Source organism: Harmonia axyridis, chromosome 7 (assembly GCF_914767665.1).
Source record: "Harmonia axyridis chromosome 7, icHarAxyr1.1, whole genome shotgun sequence".
NCBI lineage: Eukaryota > Metazoa > Arthropoda > Insecta > Coleoptera > Coccinellidae > Harmonia > Harmonia axyridis.
Window position 1 is genome coordinate 6,240,627 of NC_059507.1, and position 17,737 is coordinate 6,258,363.

General features: G+C 36.7%; 1 protein-coding gene across 2 annotated transcripts in view; it reads left to right on the forward strand.

The window, feature by feature from the left end:
• The window catches only part of LOC123684073 (gamma-sarcoglycan), a 153,356-nt gene that overhangs the window by 107,308 nt on the left and 28,311 nt on the right, over positions 1–17,737 (forward strand). The window contains exons 1-2 of one of the 2 annotated variants that reach the window (XM_045623182.1): positions 6,629–6,867; positions 8,623–8,663. Coding sequence is in view for 1 of the 2 variants with exons in the window: in XM_045623181.1 (XP_045479137.1) it covers positions 8,623–8,663 (41 nt within the window). In the remaining variant the exon portion in view is untranslated. Of the gene's footprint in view, positions 1–6,628; positions 6,868–8,622; positions 8,664–17,737 lie in introns of those variants that run through there. The other variant, XM_045623181.1, reaches the window with a different exon arrangement.

Here is a 17,737-nt window from a genome sequence, read left to right on the forward strand (position 1 = left end):
ACATTTGTGGCCGTATATCGGCAATAACAAGGCGAATGTTGTATTCCAAGTGGTCAAGGGTTTGTGGCTTATCCGCATAGACCAATGACTTCACATAGCCCCACAGAAAATAGTCTAGCGGTGTTAAATCACAAGATCTTGGAGGCCAATTCACAGGTCCAAAACGTGGAATTAGGCGGTCACCAAAGGTGTCTTTCAATAAATCGATTGTGGCATGAGCTGTGTGACATGTTGAGCCGTCTTGTTGGAACCACAGCTCCTGGACATCATGGTTGTTCAATTCAGGAATGAAAACGTTAGTAATCATGGCTCTATACCGATCACCATTGACTGTAACGTTCTGGCCATCATCGTTTTTGAAGAAGTGCGGACCAATGATTCCATCAGCCCATAAAGCGCACCAAACAGTCAGTTTTTCTGGATGTAACGGTGTTTCGACATACACTTGAGGATTAGCTTCACTCCAAATGCGGCAGTTTTGTTTGTTGACGTAGCCATTCAACCAGAAATGCGCTTCATCGCTAAACAAAATAAAATGGACGTAGTGCGCGATACGTATTCCGCACAGAATTTTTTATTATTACATTATTTTCGAAATAAAATTGCACTATTTGCAAGCGTTGTTCAGGCGTGAGTCTATTCATGATGAATTGCCAAAGCAAACTGAGAATAAATCACTTGACAGCTGTTAAATCGGTCGCCATCTTGAACAGTAATGCCAACTTAAAGTTTAATACCTCGAAAAAACACCCGTTACTATGATGTACCCAGCGACAGTAGCTTGCTCATCTAGAACAGTATATATTATCGTTTATCTTAGTAGATACTAAGTATCAATTTAATTCTTTCAAAACCTATACCAATAGAAGATTAGCATAATTATTCGATTTAGATTTTTTGAGGCAGCCACTGGATCAAACGCTACTATTGAAGAAAGTCTGTAACATCTATCAATAACACTCCAAGAGCTGCTTTAGGTGTCTCTTCAAACATCATATAAACAATCCTTGAAATGTTTCATATTCATGCTCTTATCTTATTAAAAAATACATCGACCTCAACTTTATAGCTATACCTATTCCCTACGCTGCGCTGAGAAGAAATCAGATAGTGGCACAGTTGCATTGTTGTGTTCATGACCAAATAAATATATATAACAACGGAAAAAGTCCATTTACATCACGTCAGATTCATCTGGGAGGAGAGCCGTAACTCCCAACTGTCATAAACCAATTTTCTACAAATTTTCCATTTACATGAACACAATATTACAAAGAGTCGTTTTGCATGCTCAAGGTTTTAGAATTTGAATTCAGTTGCGTCCCATAACCCCACATTCTGTACACATAAATACGGACGTATTAAAAGATTATCTTGCAACATACTATTGTCCTGGAGCGATATTTAACATCGTTTATAGCTGGCAGCGTTTCATTTTGTTGGCACTATTTACATATCGTTATGTCAGTGTTACAGCCATTTCAGTTTGGAAAATCCTTTATGAGAGACAACGTTCATTGATGGGAATCGAGGAAATAATACAGCCAACTTGATTCATTTCCATATTATTGGGATAATTTCATCGGTTGGTTATAGGTATCAAAGTGCCGCTCTACTAATAAAACCAATTGTATGATCCTCAGAAATACTGCTATGGTTGTACGTCATGATTGAGACTCTAATTGTTACTTATTGGGAAGTAGCCTGCAATGCCAAAGTAGGTCAGAATGGCGTGAGTTAGATCCTAAACAAAACAAGAAGGTTAGCCTGTGTATGCATCGCTGGAGCTATGGGCCCATTTGATTATTACAGATCTCACGCCTATATATCTACTGATAAGCAGACTGGTCCATGAGATCAATCTCAGAATAACTAGGCACAGAAGAGAGTCTGGTCCTCTCAACAGTTCATCAGCGAATCTTCATAATGATGAACTGAGCAAGCAAGTAAACATTGAAAATAAATTTACTACGATAATGTAGGAAGAAACTTTGGGAAAGCACCACCAAAACAGGAGCCAGTGTTGAAGTGTCTAGGACAGACACCAAGTGCTCACTATTGTTAGGCTCATGTTCAAGTGTCTTTTAGATATTTAGGTGGAAATCGAAAGATGCTCGAAGATGAACCTAGAAAGAAACTATTAGAAATGTGACGTTGCAATCCATTCTAATAGTCAAGCATAGAGCTACCATGTCATCGATTCAAAGTTGAATGAATAAATGTAGGATCCAGTTACTTATTGTTTCCCTGTAAATAATTGCGATGGTCAACCGGATGCTTGGAGACCTATTAGTTTCTTTTAGTGTCGAGGGCATGACAGTTTCAATTGATTTACAGGGAACGAATTGTTATTGTACATAATGTAAAAAGGATGTGTTATTCTTCGAGGTGTCGAAGATATGTCAAGAGTTGTAAATCTTGAAGATATTTATTGGGGGGTTGATAAGGTTCGAAGACAACACGGTCGTGCCAGATGGTTACATCTGTTTACCAGGTTCTAGTCCTTCTAGAATATTCGATTTCCAGGAATCCGCGAAGATCTTTGGGGGCGGTACGGCAAAAGCCCTTATTGGACTAAGGGGATGGTACCTTCCCCTAAAGGTGTGGTCAAACCGAGAGAAGGGAGGTCTATATTCAAGAGAGGGTAGTTCCAATCGGCAGAGAGCACAGTTAAAAAATTAAACCAAAGCCGGGTACAGACAGTACAGTTTAACTGAAGTCTAAGACGGAAGACAGAACAAGTTCGGTCGGTCAACTTAAGACGTACGACGTAAAAACGGTTCGCGGACTAGATTAAGACGAGTCGCGAACAAATCAAAGACGAGACGACCGAAAACTTGAAGTACGACGAAGACGTGATAATCCAAGACGTTTCGAGTAATTAAAACTAGTGTTAAAGACGAAATTCAGTACCGTAGTGAGAAACTTGTAATTAAGACGTAATTAAGATCTTCTCAATACTGAGTTTGTACTGTATAATTGTGGCTTCGTAAATAGATGTAAATAATTCAAAAGAGTTTAATTATTACAAATCCAACAAAGTCACGGAGAAAAAGACGAAAGGCCAGGTAATCGAATCATACCTCTAGACGATCGAATAACCAAGCCTACATAAATGAAACTGGCAAGAATAATACGGTATTTTTAATCTGTGTCGTTGGTCACTCGAGAAAAAAAAGAAACCAAAATTTCTGTAGTATAAAGATGTAGTATAAAAAAAACTCTGGCGGAATATTCCAGGAATCGATAGCTCCAAAAAGATCCTTCAGAATTTTAATATTGCAAGATCCAAGAAGTATTTGGATGTCACCTTCTCAATGACATTGGAAAAATTTGTAGGAATGAGGAGTTCATAAGAACTCTGGAACTGGAAGAGGAGCTATAGATGGTACAGTGGTGAGAACAGCTCTGATAGCACTTGGTAGGGAGCACAATGTAGCGGTGTGAGTCAACCACTTAATAATAATCAGGAACTATTGCTCTCAGAAACATATTTCTCTGCCTTTAGACCATAGTTTTCTGATTTAGGTTACGGGATCAACATGAAATTTAACAAGAAGCTTCATACCTTCGTTTTCCATCTAAGATTTTGAAATCATCGCGAAAAATATATTCCGAACAGCCATATTCTCGGAACCTCTAGTCAGATTTCGCCCATTAACGAATTTGATAGGGATTGCCACGATTTAACTGATCAATTGAAAACGAAATAATAGATTTTTTGACTGATACGCGGAAAGCCACGTGATGGTAATGCCTCTTAACGGCATTTAAGATCCGATCCTATCTTATCAAACCTCTATGACCCTCCGTTTTATATTCATCCTGTTTACGTCATCAGTGACGTCATCGGTCATCAACTTTAATAATGCAGACCATCCCTGTCCGAAAATAAAAAATACAGACGGAATGATATAGTGCTCTTTCCGATGAACGAGCACTCAAAAACGGAACAGAACAAAAACCTCATATTTGACACATCGAATAGCAATACAAAAGAAGAGATCATCTTCCTGTCATCGCTCAAAATTTCATCGATTAATGTAATCCCTTCCGTACAATTGAATATAGAAAAACAAAAAACATTCCCCCCTATTATTGAAATTTTAAACAATGGCCTGCTGCCATTCGTGGTCCCTCTCTGGATATCTCTCCAAATTCGTAATCAGGGGAGATACAAATCGATGGTGAAATCCAACTTGAGCTGAATTTCGGTCGGCATATTTTATTCATGACAAGGAGAGATAATCTATTCATTCGGTTCCTCTTGGTGTTTTCTCTATGTTCTTCATACCTTCATCAAAATAGGTTGGAGAAGCTGACGGGATTGGAGCGTGCCATATCGAATTACGTATTCATTCGTTTTGAACTCCTTTCAAGATTCTCCCCCCCGTTTTTTACGTTGTCTGAAGTGGGGTATGTATGGCTAATTTTGCGTTTATTGTAGGCGGAGCCTGTCGTGGTTGTTCAGGGGAATGATATTTCACTTTACCTGACGTCCAATTTTGTAAACAACCCTTAAAATTTCTTTTAGGAAAAGTACTTTTCAGCTTGAGAACTTTTGTTCTAGTTCATTGAATGATAACATTGTGTAGCTCTTCCTAATTCCCTCGATTTAATTAACATGAATTAAAATATTAATTGCTCCAATACGAAGCAGCGGCGCAACCAAGATTTTGATTTGAGGGAACATAATTATACAAAACAGGTTTGTTCCCTAATTTGAGGTAACGATAATGACAGATTCCTCGAATCATTTTAAGAAAAAAAGTCCTATAAATATAGGTCCGCAAACGCTTTGTTTTCAAAATATAGTGTGTTAAATTTTGATTTTTTTTTCAGGTTTTTTTCGCATAGCACCTTCTTTCCACAAGATATTCAACTTCAATTTTTCATAGATATTCTAATTTGTATTCCAGTTTTCATTTTGTGATATGCTAATTTCGAATGCAAATTAACAGGATAGTATTTTTTCTGAGACACTGCCCGCTTCTTTCCTCCAGATCTTTTTATAGTGGACCACTAGATGTTCACAAGAATGTTAATACAATACAATATATTTATTCTGAATGAAGTAATAAAAGGTGTTATTACAAATCAAATTAAATCAACTCAAATTTTATTCCTTCGAAAAATAAATACAATTTCAAAAAAAAAACTTTAAATACATAGACGTACATCTTTGCTTCCGCCGTTTTTTTTCCGAAATTCAAGACTTTATTGTAAAAAACTGGTTATACATTTATGATTCAATGTATTGTCCATCGCCGGCCACTACTTTCTTTCAACTCGCAGACAGCGTACGAATCCCGCTTTGAAAAAACTGTTCATCTTTTGAAGCGATCCACGAATCCACGAATTTTTCACTTCTTCATAAAACCGGAAGTGCTGGTCAGCCAGCCTGTAAGCCATTGATCGGAACAAGTGATAGTCCAAAGGAGCAACGTCTGGAGAATACGGCGTGTGGGATAGGACTTCCTATTCCAACGTTTCCAAGTATGTCTTGATCACTTTCGCAACATGGGGTCGAGCATTGTAATGCTGTAAAATCACTTTATCATGTTTCTCGTTGTATTGCGGCCGTTTGTCTTTCAATGCTCGGCTCAAACGCATTAATTCCGTTCGATAACGATTGCCTATGATTTTTATAGTCGGTTTCAACAACCCATAATACGCTACGCTGAGCTGGTTCCACCAAATACTGAGTATGACCTTGGAACCGTGAATATTCGGTTTGGCCGTCGACGTGGATGCATGGCCGCGATATCCTCATAATTTTCTGCGCTTGGGATTATCGTTATGAACCCATTTTTTTGTCTTCAATCATAATGCGATGCAAAAATCACTTCCGTCTTTGCCTTGCAACCAGATGTTCACAAGCAAACAAACGCCATTCAACATCTCTCGGCTTCAACTCGTACGGCACTCAATTTCCTTGTTTCTGAATCCTTCCCGTGACTTCAGGCGTTTTGAAAAGGCTTGTTGTGTCATTACCAATGATCCTGCTAATTCTGCCAAACCTTACTGAACACCAACACAGTTTGACATTCTCAACTGTCAATTCATAGACAACAACTACCGAAAATTCTCATGCACTTAAAAAAACACCCGTTACAAGTAGTTGCAGTTTTCAAAAATCAAAATCATCAAAACATTATATCCCTCGAAGAGACCTATAGAAATTATTCTCATTTTTGGCTAAGAAATTCGCTCGCGAACTGAAAACATCCATAAATGAATCACCCTGTATATAAAAGTCTACCTACCGTTAGCAGTCTGACCCAATGACCAATTGCCATGAAAATCGGTAAAATGAAAATAGACATCTGCAGTGTTTCAAAAATAAACAGCAGTTAATTATAATCTCCTATTCCGTTGAGATCTTATGATCCTAATAATTCAACTTGATGGATAGATTTCATTCATCGTAGTGTAGTTGAAATCTTAGACGCATCAAATAGACATTATTACCATAAAATAGCGGGCAACCGTCAAAAGAACCAATAAAACGGAATAAAACCGAGTGCAGATGCGTAGGAGAGCACATCCGAGTGTAACGGATCCACTCAAAAACAATAAAAACAAAATGATCTATTTTTACACGCGGTATAAGAGGAATTCCACTTATTGAAAGTAAACCGATAGTTAGAATTTTGGCAGAGTGCGCAACGTGCACTGGCCGCATACACATTTGTTAGTTTTGAATTGGTAAAAGTACCAATAATAATTTTCATGTGCAATTAGTGGTTGTTATATTACAGTGTTGGATGATCCGACAGTGATTTACTTCAAGTTTATTAGTTTGTGTTGGCAACATCGAACACTTCAATTGATGCACGGAATTTGGGTGGATCTGCTTATTCTAAAGTAAGGCTTTTCTATGTGATCTCTAATATCCATTTAGCGCGAAATTGAGTGGCTTCAATTTAAACGTAAGAACTGATAATTCTTGAAAAAACACTTTGAACGAGTTGATGAAGTACTTCAAAGCGCTATATCAGAAATGCAAACGTAAATAACAGGCCAATTGAAAAGTCCCCGGTCTACCATAGTAAAACACATTTTTTTGGCAAAATTCGATTTTATTATTCAACATAGTTGCCTTCGAGGGCGATACAGCGATTATAGCGATCTCCCAACTTTTCGATACCATTTTTGTAGTACGATTTGTCTTTCGCTTCAAAAAAAGCCTCAGTTTCGGCGATTACTTCTTCATTGGCGCTAAATTTCTTTTCAGCGAGCATTCTTTTGAGGTCTGAGAAATGGAAAAAGTCGCTGGGGGCCAGATCTGGCGAATACGGTGGATGCAGAAGCAATTCGAAGCCCAATTAATGCAATTTTGCCATTGTTTTCATTGATTTGTGACATGGCGCATTGTCTTGATGAAACAGCACCTTTTTTCTTCAAATGGGACCGTTCTTTAACGATTTCATCCTTTCAACGATACAATAACGCTATATAATAATCGCTGTTGATGGTCTGGCCCTTTTGGAGGTAATCAATGAATATTATACCTTGCGCATCCCAGAATACTGATGTCATAATCTTGCCAGCTGACTGTTGTGTTTTTCCTAGCTTTGAATTCGGTTCATCGTGTGCAGTCTACTCAGTTGACTGTCGATGGGACTCCGGAGTGAAACTATGGAGCCATGTCATGTCACACATCGACGCGAAAATTCAGGTTTATTGCACTTAAACAGTTTCAAACACTGCTCAGAATCATTAACACGTTGTTGCTTTCGATCGATTGCGAGCTCGCGCTACACCCATTTTGCACACAGCTTTCACATGTACAAATATTCTTGAATGATATGATGTACACGTTCAGATGATATCTTCACAATATCTGCTATTGCGATCAACTTCACTTTACGGTCATTCGAAATTATTTTGTGAACTTTTTTGATTTTGTATTCGGTGACAGCTTTTTTTGGGCGCCCACTGCGTTCGCCGTCTTCGTTGCTCATTTCACCACGTTTAAACTGGTTTCACATAACAACTGGCTCCAAGTTATGACAAACAAAAAAATAAAAAGGAAGCTAAATTTGCGTAGCTAGACTTAATATTTTTGTATGGTGTAAGTAGTATTCTGGAGCCAGAACTGTCAAATAATTTTGTTGACGGTTGTAATGTGAAACCATAACTAGTTAAATTTATTCATTTAATAATCAGAGGATGAAATATATTATACCATCTTGTTATTTAAACTCTACAAGTAAAAAGAATGAGACAAAATTAATTGATTTCTTTTATTCTTTTTACTATAGTACGTATTCTTGCTTGTTGGGATTCTAGAGATACAGTTCCTAACATATTCCGTTCGAGAGTTATAATGTAAACAGCGGCCGGCTGAGTTTATCTATTCTATATGTATAAAAAAGTCGATAATTAATAAATAACTAAATAAAAGAAAAACCGGAAATAACAGCCAATTGGACAAACTGATAGCCTGCTTCTCTCGTGAAACAAACACGCAAAAATAACCGTCAACAAAATCCATTTCTGATCCGAATGTAAACATAACCCAATACCTAAAACAACCGTGTTTATTATGAAAAGACCACAATATCCCCTGAAACTCCAACAATCGATACAATAACTCACATCAAATTTATTTTCCAGGAGAAAACAAACAACAACACGACGTCTGGCAGTATTCTCAGGTGAGTGCAAAATTCATTTACGAAAATCCGTCAGAGCGAGAAATTATCCGTTAGTAATAAAAATTTGAACAATTCTGAAATCCATTTCGAGAGAAGAGAACTAGACACTGCTATTTTCGACATCTTGGGGAGTATAATGTAATTTTTAATATTCATCATGAACGTGAAAAAAAAGCGGATTCCAAATGGGAGTTCTCAAGAGAAATTTCATGAAATCAACTGGTAATGTTTTCTCTTATTTCTCTCTTGTGAACTCGGAAAAGGTTGGGGATGCTAATTGATCGCAAGAATAATACTCTCCCAAGTACTTCAATGAAATGTGACTGCTTCAACAAAGTGAGAGTTGTCATTTAAAAACCAAGAACAATGCGAACTGTTTAAATTGAAATGTTATTATCTCAAGTTGTGAACAAGAAAGGAAATTGGAGCTGTTCAGCCTGTACTCCAAAGTTTTAATAGATTAGATGGGAATAGGAATAACACAGGATTATCCTTAACCAAAATGCTCACCATTGAATTGAAATAATAATGAATTTAAGTAAAACGAAATTAATTTCCCCAAATATTTCAATAACAATTGTTTCGCCAAGACTGTGGCTTCTTCAGGATCATTTTTTCATTCGACTAATACAAAAGAGAGCTTGTAGGTAACAAAATTTGAACGATGACCGAACAATGACAGGATATAATAATTTTAAACAAATGCATTGTACATTTTGTCGCCTGGGATTTTACATCTGTTTGTTCATTCAAAAAATATTTTGGTAATTATACCTATTTATTTCGATGAATTGTAAGAGTGTTTATCTTGTACCTACTTCTATTTTCTATTTGGAGAATTCCGAAATCATTCTTAAAATGATTATTTAAACGTTTTGCATATGTTGAAAGTACACTAACCTATTCATAAATAATCTTCCTGACGTTTGTCCAATTTAAGCCAATGGGCATCATTGGAAATAATCTTGTAGAGGATTTATCTTCCTTCTCAGTTGATTATTATTTCTGTAGAATTTCGAAATTATCGATTGTATTCCTATTGGAATTCATTTCAAAACTGTTGGTTAGATCGAGAAGAAAATTTTTGTTTGGATGTGAAGGGTGTTTTTTTAGAGCTATAGAACTTTAAATTGCAATAAAACAACGATGGATTATTCGATTGACATGAATTTTATTTATCCGCAAGATAATCTAGTGGCATTACATTTTAAATATGATTTCTGGCATATGACCGCCATGGCTGGCTCGGATGTAGTCCAATCTGGACGTTCAATTTTCGATGACTTTTTCCAACATTTGTGGCCGTATATCGGCAATAACACGGTGAATGTTATCTTCCAAATGGTCAAGGGTTTGTGGCTTATCCGCATAGACCAATGACTTTACATACCTCACAGAAAGTAGTCTAGCGGTGTTAAATCACAAGATCTTGGAGGTCAATTCACAGGTCCAAAACGTGAAATTAGGCGGTCACCAAACGTGTCTTTCAATAAATTGATTGTGGCACGAGCTGTGTGACATGTTGCGCCGTCTTGTTGGAACCACAGCTCCTGGACATCATGGTTGTTCAATTCAGGAATGAAAAAGTTAGTAATCATGGCTCTATACCGATCACCATTGACTGTAACGTTCTGGCCATCATCGTTTTTGAAGAAGTACGGACCAATGATTCCACCAGCCCTTAAAGCGCACCAAACAGTCTGTTTTTCTGGATATAACGGTGTTTCGACATACACTTGAGGATTAGCTTCACTCCAAATGCGGCAGTTTTGTTTGTTGACGTAGCCATTCAACCAGAAGTGCGCTTCATCGCTAAACAAAATAAAATGTACGTAGTGCGCGATACGTATTCCGCACAGAACCATTATTTTCGAAATGGAATTGCACTATTTGCAAGCGTTGCTTAGGCGTGAGTCTATTCATGATGAATTGCCAAACCAAACTGAGAATAAATAACTTGACAGCTGTTAAATCGGTTGCCATCTTGAACAGTAATGCTAACTTAAAGTTATATACCTCGAAAAAAAACACCCTTCAAAATAATAATTCAAAACGTCTTGCATGATTTCATCTTGATCCTCAATCAGAACCAGAGGTTAAGTAATCTCATAACATCAAAACATCTGGGTGATAAGATATCGAAGAAACAAATAATTTAATCTCAATGTCGAAGTGGGGATAGTAACAGTTGCGGCTCTGATATTAATCGCTCCCCAAACGTGGGATGGATTAGGACGATTTTATTCCATTGTATATCTATTTGTGTTTGTATATCTATTTTTTTTTCTGAAACAAGCGATCAAAAATCAACGAAAATTTAAAATGTTCATAATAATTTGTCAATGGCATGTTTCTAGAAGTCCACTTAAATTAGAAATTCGGGGAATTAAATCGGTGGATCAATAAAGTCTTTAGTTAATTCATCTTTTCATTTCATAATGAATCGTTCCCCTCTAAAAGTTTTGAAATCGGAAGCTTTCTAGGCGGAGAGAGTTCCAAACAAAGAGAAATCGAGTTTATTAAAGCTGAAATGACATGCTACGGCATAATTTCGATCTTACCGTTTATCACCCACCCTTTATTCATCACGAATTCCACTAATCCTCAAATACACTACTAAACACTCAATTTCGACATCAATCTGTATGCATAATTAGATGCAAAGTTTTCAGAATCGACCTTTCAGACCTGCTGTATAATTCCATTGCAGCCAATTACATACCACGTGCAAGTTTACCTCAACAATAATTGCAACAGAATTAGCTTCGTTTTAGTTCTGGATAAACTTCATGTTGCTATTCTATTAGGTGGGAGCTAGGATCGATTCTCCTTTCTTCCCTTTAGTCCTTGCAAACCTCAATTAGACAGCATTGCGGGGCCTGATTGCGTTGTACGCCTTGCCCCTGTTGAGGTAAAAATGAGCTTTAATGGAGATGTAAGGCAAAAGCAGTGACGTCCTAGCAAATAGGTGACTCTGCGACTAACTATGGGATTTGGAGAAAATGAGGCAAGTTCTGCCAATCGCATCTTCGTAGGTCAGTATTGTGGTCTTCAGAGGCGCATGGATAAACGAGCGTGCAAAAACACCCTACTTCTGCAGGAAATTTCTACAGTTCTGTCAACGCTACACGAAATTTACTATACAGGGTGTTTCCTAAACATGCGGCAAAAATTCAGGGGGTTGTTCCTTGGACTATTTTAAGCATGTTTTGTCCTTGGATGATTTTTGAAAAACCTCTTTGTTTCGAAGATACAGGGCGAACAACATTTTTCATATTTTTAAAATAAATAATAGTTTGAATAAAAATGCGTACCGCACTGTGTTTACTAAGTAGGTACAATTTATTTTTAAATTTGTTTAACAACATTCCAATTACTAAAAACGGCCAGTTTTTTGACTAAAAATTGATAAGTGCAGATGGTAAAGGAATACAGATTAAACACGGTTTTCATTTGAATTCGTTTTGTGATGTATTAGCAATTAACATTTTATCTTTGACTATTATGAATCGCTATACAAACACCGAGATGACTGACATGCATTTCATTTATGGCCTGCTCGTTCCCCGGACTTAAACCCCTTAGATTATTTCCTATGGGGCCATCTAAAATCATTAGTTTATACCACTCCAGTAGAAAATGTGGAAGACTTGCGAAATCGGATCATTGCTGGGTGTAACTTAATAAGAAATGATCCTGGTGTTTTTGAAAGGGTTCGGCAGTCAATGAGGAGAAGATTGGATGCTTGTATGCTGGCTAGAGGTGGTCATTTTCAACAGTTTTTGTAGGTTGAGTTGAATTTTCATGTAATTTTTCATAATAAAATGTTATTATCTGAAATTTTGTTTCCCCTATATCTTCGAAACAAATTGGTTTTTCAAAAATCATCAAAGGACAAAATATTCTTAGAATAGTCCAAGGAACAACCCCCTGAATATTTGCCGCATGTTTAGGAAACACCCTGTATAATTTGAAATATTGGTCACAGACACCTCAAATGAGAACGTTTTTTATAGATCGAACTCTGATCTGAAACATATTACAAGTCCGTTTCATGCCTCAAAGAGAATCAGCAGCCTCGATAATATCATCAAAATTTTTTGGAAAATTTCAGTTTACTAGCTATAATTTCTGAAATAATTGAGTAATCTCTGAACTGTAAGCATTTTTGTAATCTTCGGTGTCGAATCAATCTAATGGATAATACTAAATTCCTATGTGCACACTTTTAATTTTTTTTCAAAGTGGGTAGGTATGGAAAATTCGAGCTTAATTTTTCGATATAAAAATTTTCAGCTAAGTTCAAAATTCGGCTAATTGGAGATCGTTCATTCTGGTTCCACTTACTGATCCTTCGTAGAACTCACAGTTCATGAAAATTTCAACTCGAAATTTTGAAAAAATCAGTAAAATTTTGATCTCAACAAGAATCGTTAGATCTCCCAAAATATTGGTCATAGTCACCTCAAATAAAAACGTTTTTTATAGGTCGAGCCCTGATCTAAAACATATTGAGGTTTCAAGTCCGTATCTTCCTGCAAGAAGAGATGGCAGCCTCGGGAAAATGATCAATATGCTGAAATAAATTTCCGAATTGTGGTATTTTTTACACAATTCTTTCTCATCTAACACCAACACTAAAGTTCAAATCAGGCAGAGAGTAATGTAATTGACAAATATGAGGTATAGACACGCCAGATTAGTCATACCAACATTGATATTTCATTAATTATCGGTTCAATCAAATTTCATTCATTTAGCTTTCATAATTCACGAGAAAAGCTTCAGTGGGCGGAGGCAACTTCATTCAACATTCTTTTAGTAATTATTAATCAATTTCCTGTCAAGTACAGAGTTGAAATTTGGAAATTTATTCGCTATGAGCGTTTGAGAATAAAATTAATTATTGAAACTGTTTGTTAATATTGTACAGCTGAATGTAGGAAATTTAAAAAGCATTGACATAAAATCAGGAACTTCTGATGGGCGGTTGTTCAAATTACCCAATTAACCTACAAACTAGCATGTCATTTAAAAATTATTTACTTTTCATTTTTTGGGATCAATTTGCTGGGGAATCTAAAATCATAGATAGGCACTTGGTTGATTTTCCGTGAAACTGAAACTTTTGAAGATGTATATAATTTCATATGAACTTTATATATGATGTCATATATATTTGAATAGAGCGAAAAAATCGATTTTATTTCTCATAGAAATTTTTATGGTTCACATTAAAAAAATACAAGTTGAATTAAACTTCAAAACTAATTGCAATAAAAAACAAATGATTACACAAATGAATTCTACTGATAAAGTGCCTGTAGAAGATTTTGTTTGATTTTTTTTTTTAAGTAAGAAAGAAGTTATGAGAACTTTTCATTACACGTCATTTTCCAATTTTCTCTTATAACTTGAAAACAGTTGAATTTATAAGGTTGCGGTTTTCCCCAAAACAATTCACTCAAAATTCGAGTTCGAAAATGTGCAATTCATTTTTTAGCTTTCTAGCTTTTAAGATACTCTCTCACTAGACAACGAATTTGGGACACCCGATATATACTTAATTAACAGTATCAACACCCTGTATATCAACCCCCACACACAAACCCAACGTGAGTATGACAATATTTTAACAATCCCGAATAATAATTGGAGGCGACAGACGAGGTCGACAAGACACTCAAGAGGGGACAAGACACTTTGAAAGGGACCGATACGGAAGATATTCTTGAATCAATATTTGCAGAGGAAGTGTAAAAACACTCTGCTTGTTCGAAACCATTATTCTGAAATATTCCAGTTCGTGTCTGGGTCCCTTTCGGGCAAATGCAAAATGGTTATTTCACCAAGTCCGTGGCACGATCGCTAAAATGACATGTACTTGAGGAACTGGATCAATTTATGGCTCAACCGGACTGTTGGGAAAGGAGTCCATGTACATGTTTAAAACATTAGGATGTTCAGTTCTCATAAAAAGCTTGTTTTCTCGAGTACATGCCTTGAAATATTAGTGGATCAATGTTCAAATTTATGGTTGCATGTTAATCTTTACGTTGTATTGGAATTTTAATGGATATACTAACTGACAAAGCACCCAGCATCCAGAAAAAGCTGTTTAAATTTTAATTTTTGTTGGTAAAACATAGATAGTGAAGCAAGGAGTAAATGATTGAAATTTGGAGAAAAAACAAAGGGGTTTACAATTTTTTTAATAGATTTGTTGATAGGTAATGTGTTTGTCCACCGTGATTATCTATACACTACCCCAGACGTCTTGGCATTGATGCAATAAGATGGTCTATTTCTTCTTGAGGGATACTTTGCCAAGCTACCTGTACTTCATGTCTCAGATCCGCCAAAGTCCGTGAGGGCTTGGGTAAATTTCCAAGCCTTCTACCCATGATGTCCCAAACATGCTCTGGAAATTATTCGGCTCGAAGGAAATCTTCTTGGATATAATGGATTGTATAAAATAATAATTCCTGCACTGGTTAAACGGTTTATTTGAACACTATTAAAAAGTAACCCCGAATAGGTTATATTGTTTTACAACTGACAATAGATAGAACTAAACGAGAACGTGTTCAACACGAGAGACTTAACGAGAATAGTTATTTATAATACAAGTGCAGAAGGCATTGATATTCTTCCACGAGTTCAAAATTCAAAAACGAGCCACGAAGTGGCGAGTTTTGGAATGAACGAGTGGTAGAATGAGCCTTCTGTACGAGTATTATACATTATTTTCTCTAATTCATTGCATTCTCATTGAAATTAATGAAATATTTCCATAAATATATTTTAGTGATTTTTGCATTGAAAAATGTTGGTTGGCAGAACTGGTTTCTTTAAGGCAAATTGATGAATTGACAGATAAAGCCGTGGCGGAAAGTTTGGAGTACCACCATAGAATAATAAAATATAACCATGAAAACTGTGCGTTTCTGATATATTCTCGCACGATTTTGTTCTACAAGATGTGGAAGAATGAACGGAATAACCACAGAATTAGAGAAAGAATTAACTAGAAGGAGTTAACGAGACAAGAGGGTTAGAATTTCTCATGAGTCCAGAACATGGACTTTAACCATAGAATGTTACGCACAGAATTCATGAATATATACAATAAAGAAAACTTATCTAAAATTATACCAATAAATACAAATTATGTTATTTACACTAAAAAACCTCATAAGAGGAAGAAATACAATAGAGAATATAAATTAGAAATCAAATTCAAATTCAAATTGTAGAAATACAATAGAGAATATAAATTAGAAATCAAATTCAAATTTAAAAGAGAATTGACGCTGGCGCCATCTACGGGATTTCCCTAAGTACATGACTGGCGCCATCTATTGGATTTCTCTTAAGTATATGATTTTTCAAAACTGCAATTTCTCCATGCTCTATGAGCGAAAGATCGGGGGATCTGGGCGGCCATGGTAAAAGATTCACATGGGTCGCTTCGAAAAAGTTTCAACTAACTCTGGCAACTTGACTTGAGTCCGGACAATAAGGTGGATGCATAAAAACCTGCAAACCGAGCTTCCGGAGCTTCTGGCGAGTCACTATAGATGTGTGTGGCGCGTCTTTGTCCTGATGGAACACAATTCCTCTCCTATTGGCCAAAGCTGGCCGCTTCTAAACCATTGCTGCCTTCAGAGGATCCAATTGTTGACAGTACAGTTCAGAGTTGTGCCATAGGGGAGCATCATTCCCACCACATACACAGCAAAACCTTTCTGGCGATCAACCATAACTTGTCCACCGTTTCTGCCGGCTCAGCACGTTTCGACCACGACCGTTTTCACTTGACGTTGTCGCAAGTGATCTACTTTTCATCGTCAGTCACCAACCCCTTCAAAAATGGGTCGATTTTGTTGCGATTCATCAGAGATTCGCGAATGGAAAATCGGTCCTTGAGGTTTTTTGCGTTAACTCATAAATCGAGATAATTCCTAAGAATATTCTTAAGTATATTGTACTATATTCAGCTCTTGGGCAATCGAAACAATGCTTACATGATGGTCGGACTCGGCAATGTCCATGATTCCATAGAAATTTTCGACAAATGGCCTTCCAGTGCGTGGTGCATCTTTGACATCGAAATGACCACAACGGAATCGACGAAATCAAAATTGCGCGTGATTGGCTATAACAGTATCCGGACCATATGCACTATCTACACATTCAGCCGCCTGACTTGCATTTTCACCTTCATCAAAGAAAAACTGTAAAATCTAGCGTATATTCTCTTTACTAGTGTCCATCTTCGATACGCGCTGAAACTAAACTGAGTCAAGTAATCACCAAACTGTCAGAGAAGTTTTTGTAGTTATCTAGTGGAACCCGATCAGGCTTATACAACGCGAGATACATATAACTGAATACATCTATTGGAAAAACAATGGATTTCTCTACACCTAATATTAAACACCTTTACCTCCTTTGCCCCTTATAATTCAAAGTGAAATGGATGATATGTGGCGATGGGAAAACTTTCGACGTATTCATATTAAAATCCCATTAAGAACGAAGCCACCGAGTGAAAACTAAGCAACTCGGAAGCCTCGCGATGTGGATACAGGAACCAATTAGCAAACCGGACCTGGGACGTCCTGTAAACAGCAGGAAGGAAACACCCAAGTTAACCTTAGCGGTGGGAAAACGTAGTAGGCGGATGTGTTGTTTACATACCTGCCTGTAACAAAAGACTGCTAGAAGCGTCCTTTCAGAAGACAGACACTGTTTGGGTTCGTAAGCTTTTATAGTTTGAAGCTACGAGACGCATAATAGCTGGCTTGCTGATCCTTCGTTACCATTATAAACAATTACGCATTTCTTCTGAAGAAAATATCTCATTCTCATGAAACATCTGAACTCATTGAAATAATCGAAATCTTGCCACCTGTATCGGGTGTCCCAATTTTGTTGTGTATAGAGATAGATAGAGGGAGTGTACGCAATGTCCCCAAAATGATTAGATTACGTTGTCAGATTGTGATATATTTTCAAATCCACAATTTTACTATATCGTTATGAATGTATATTATATTGAATGAAATATA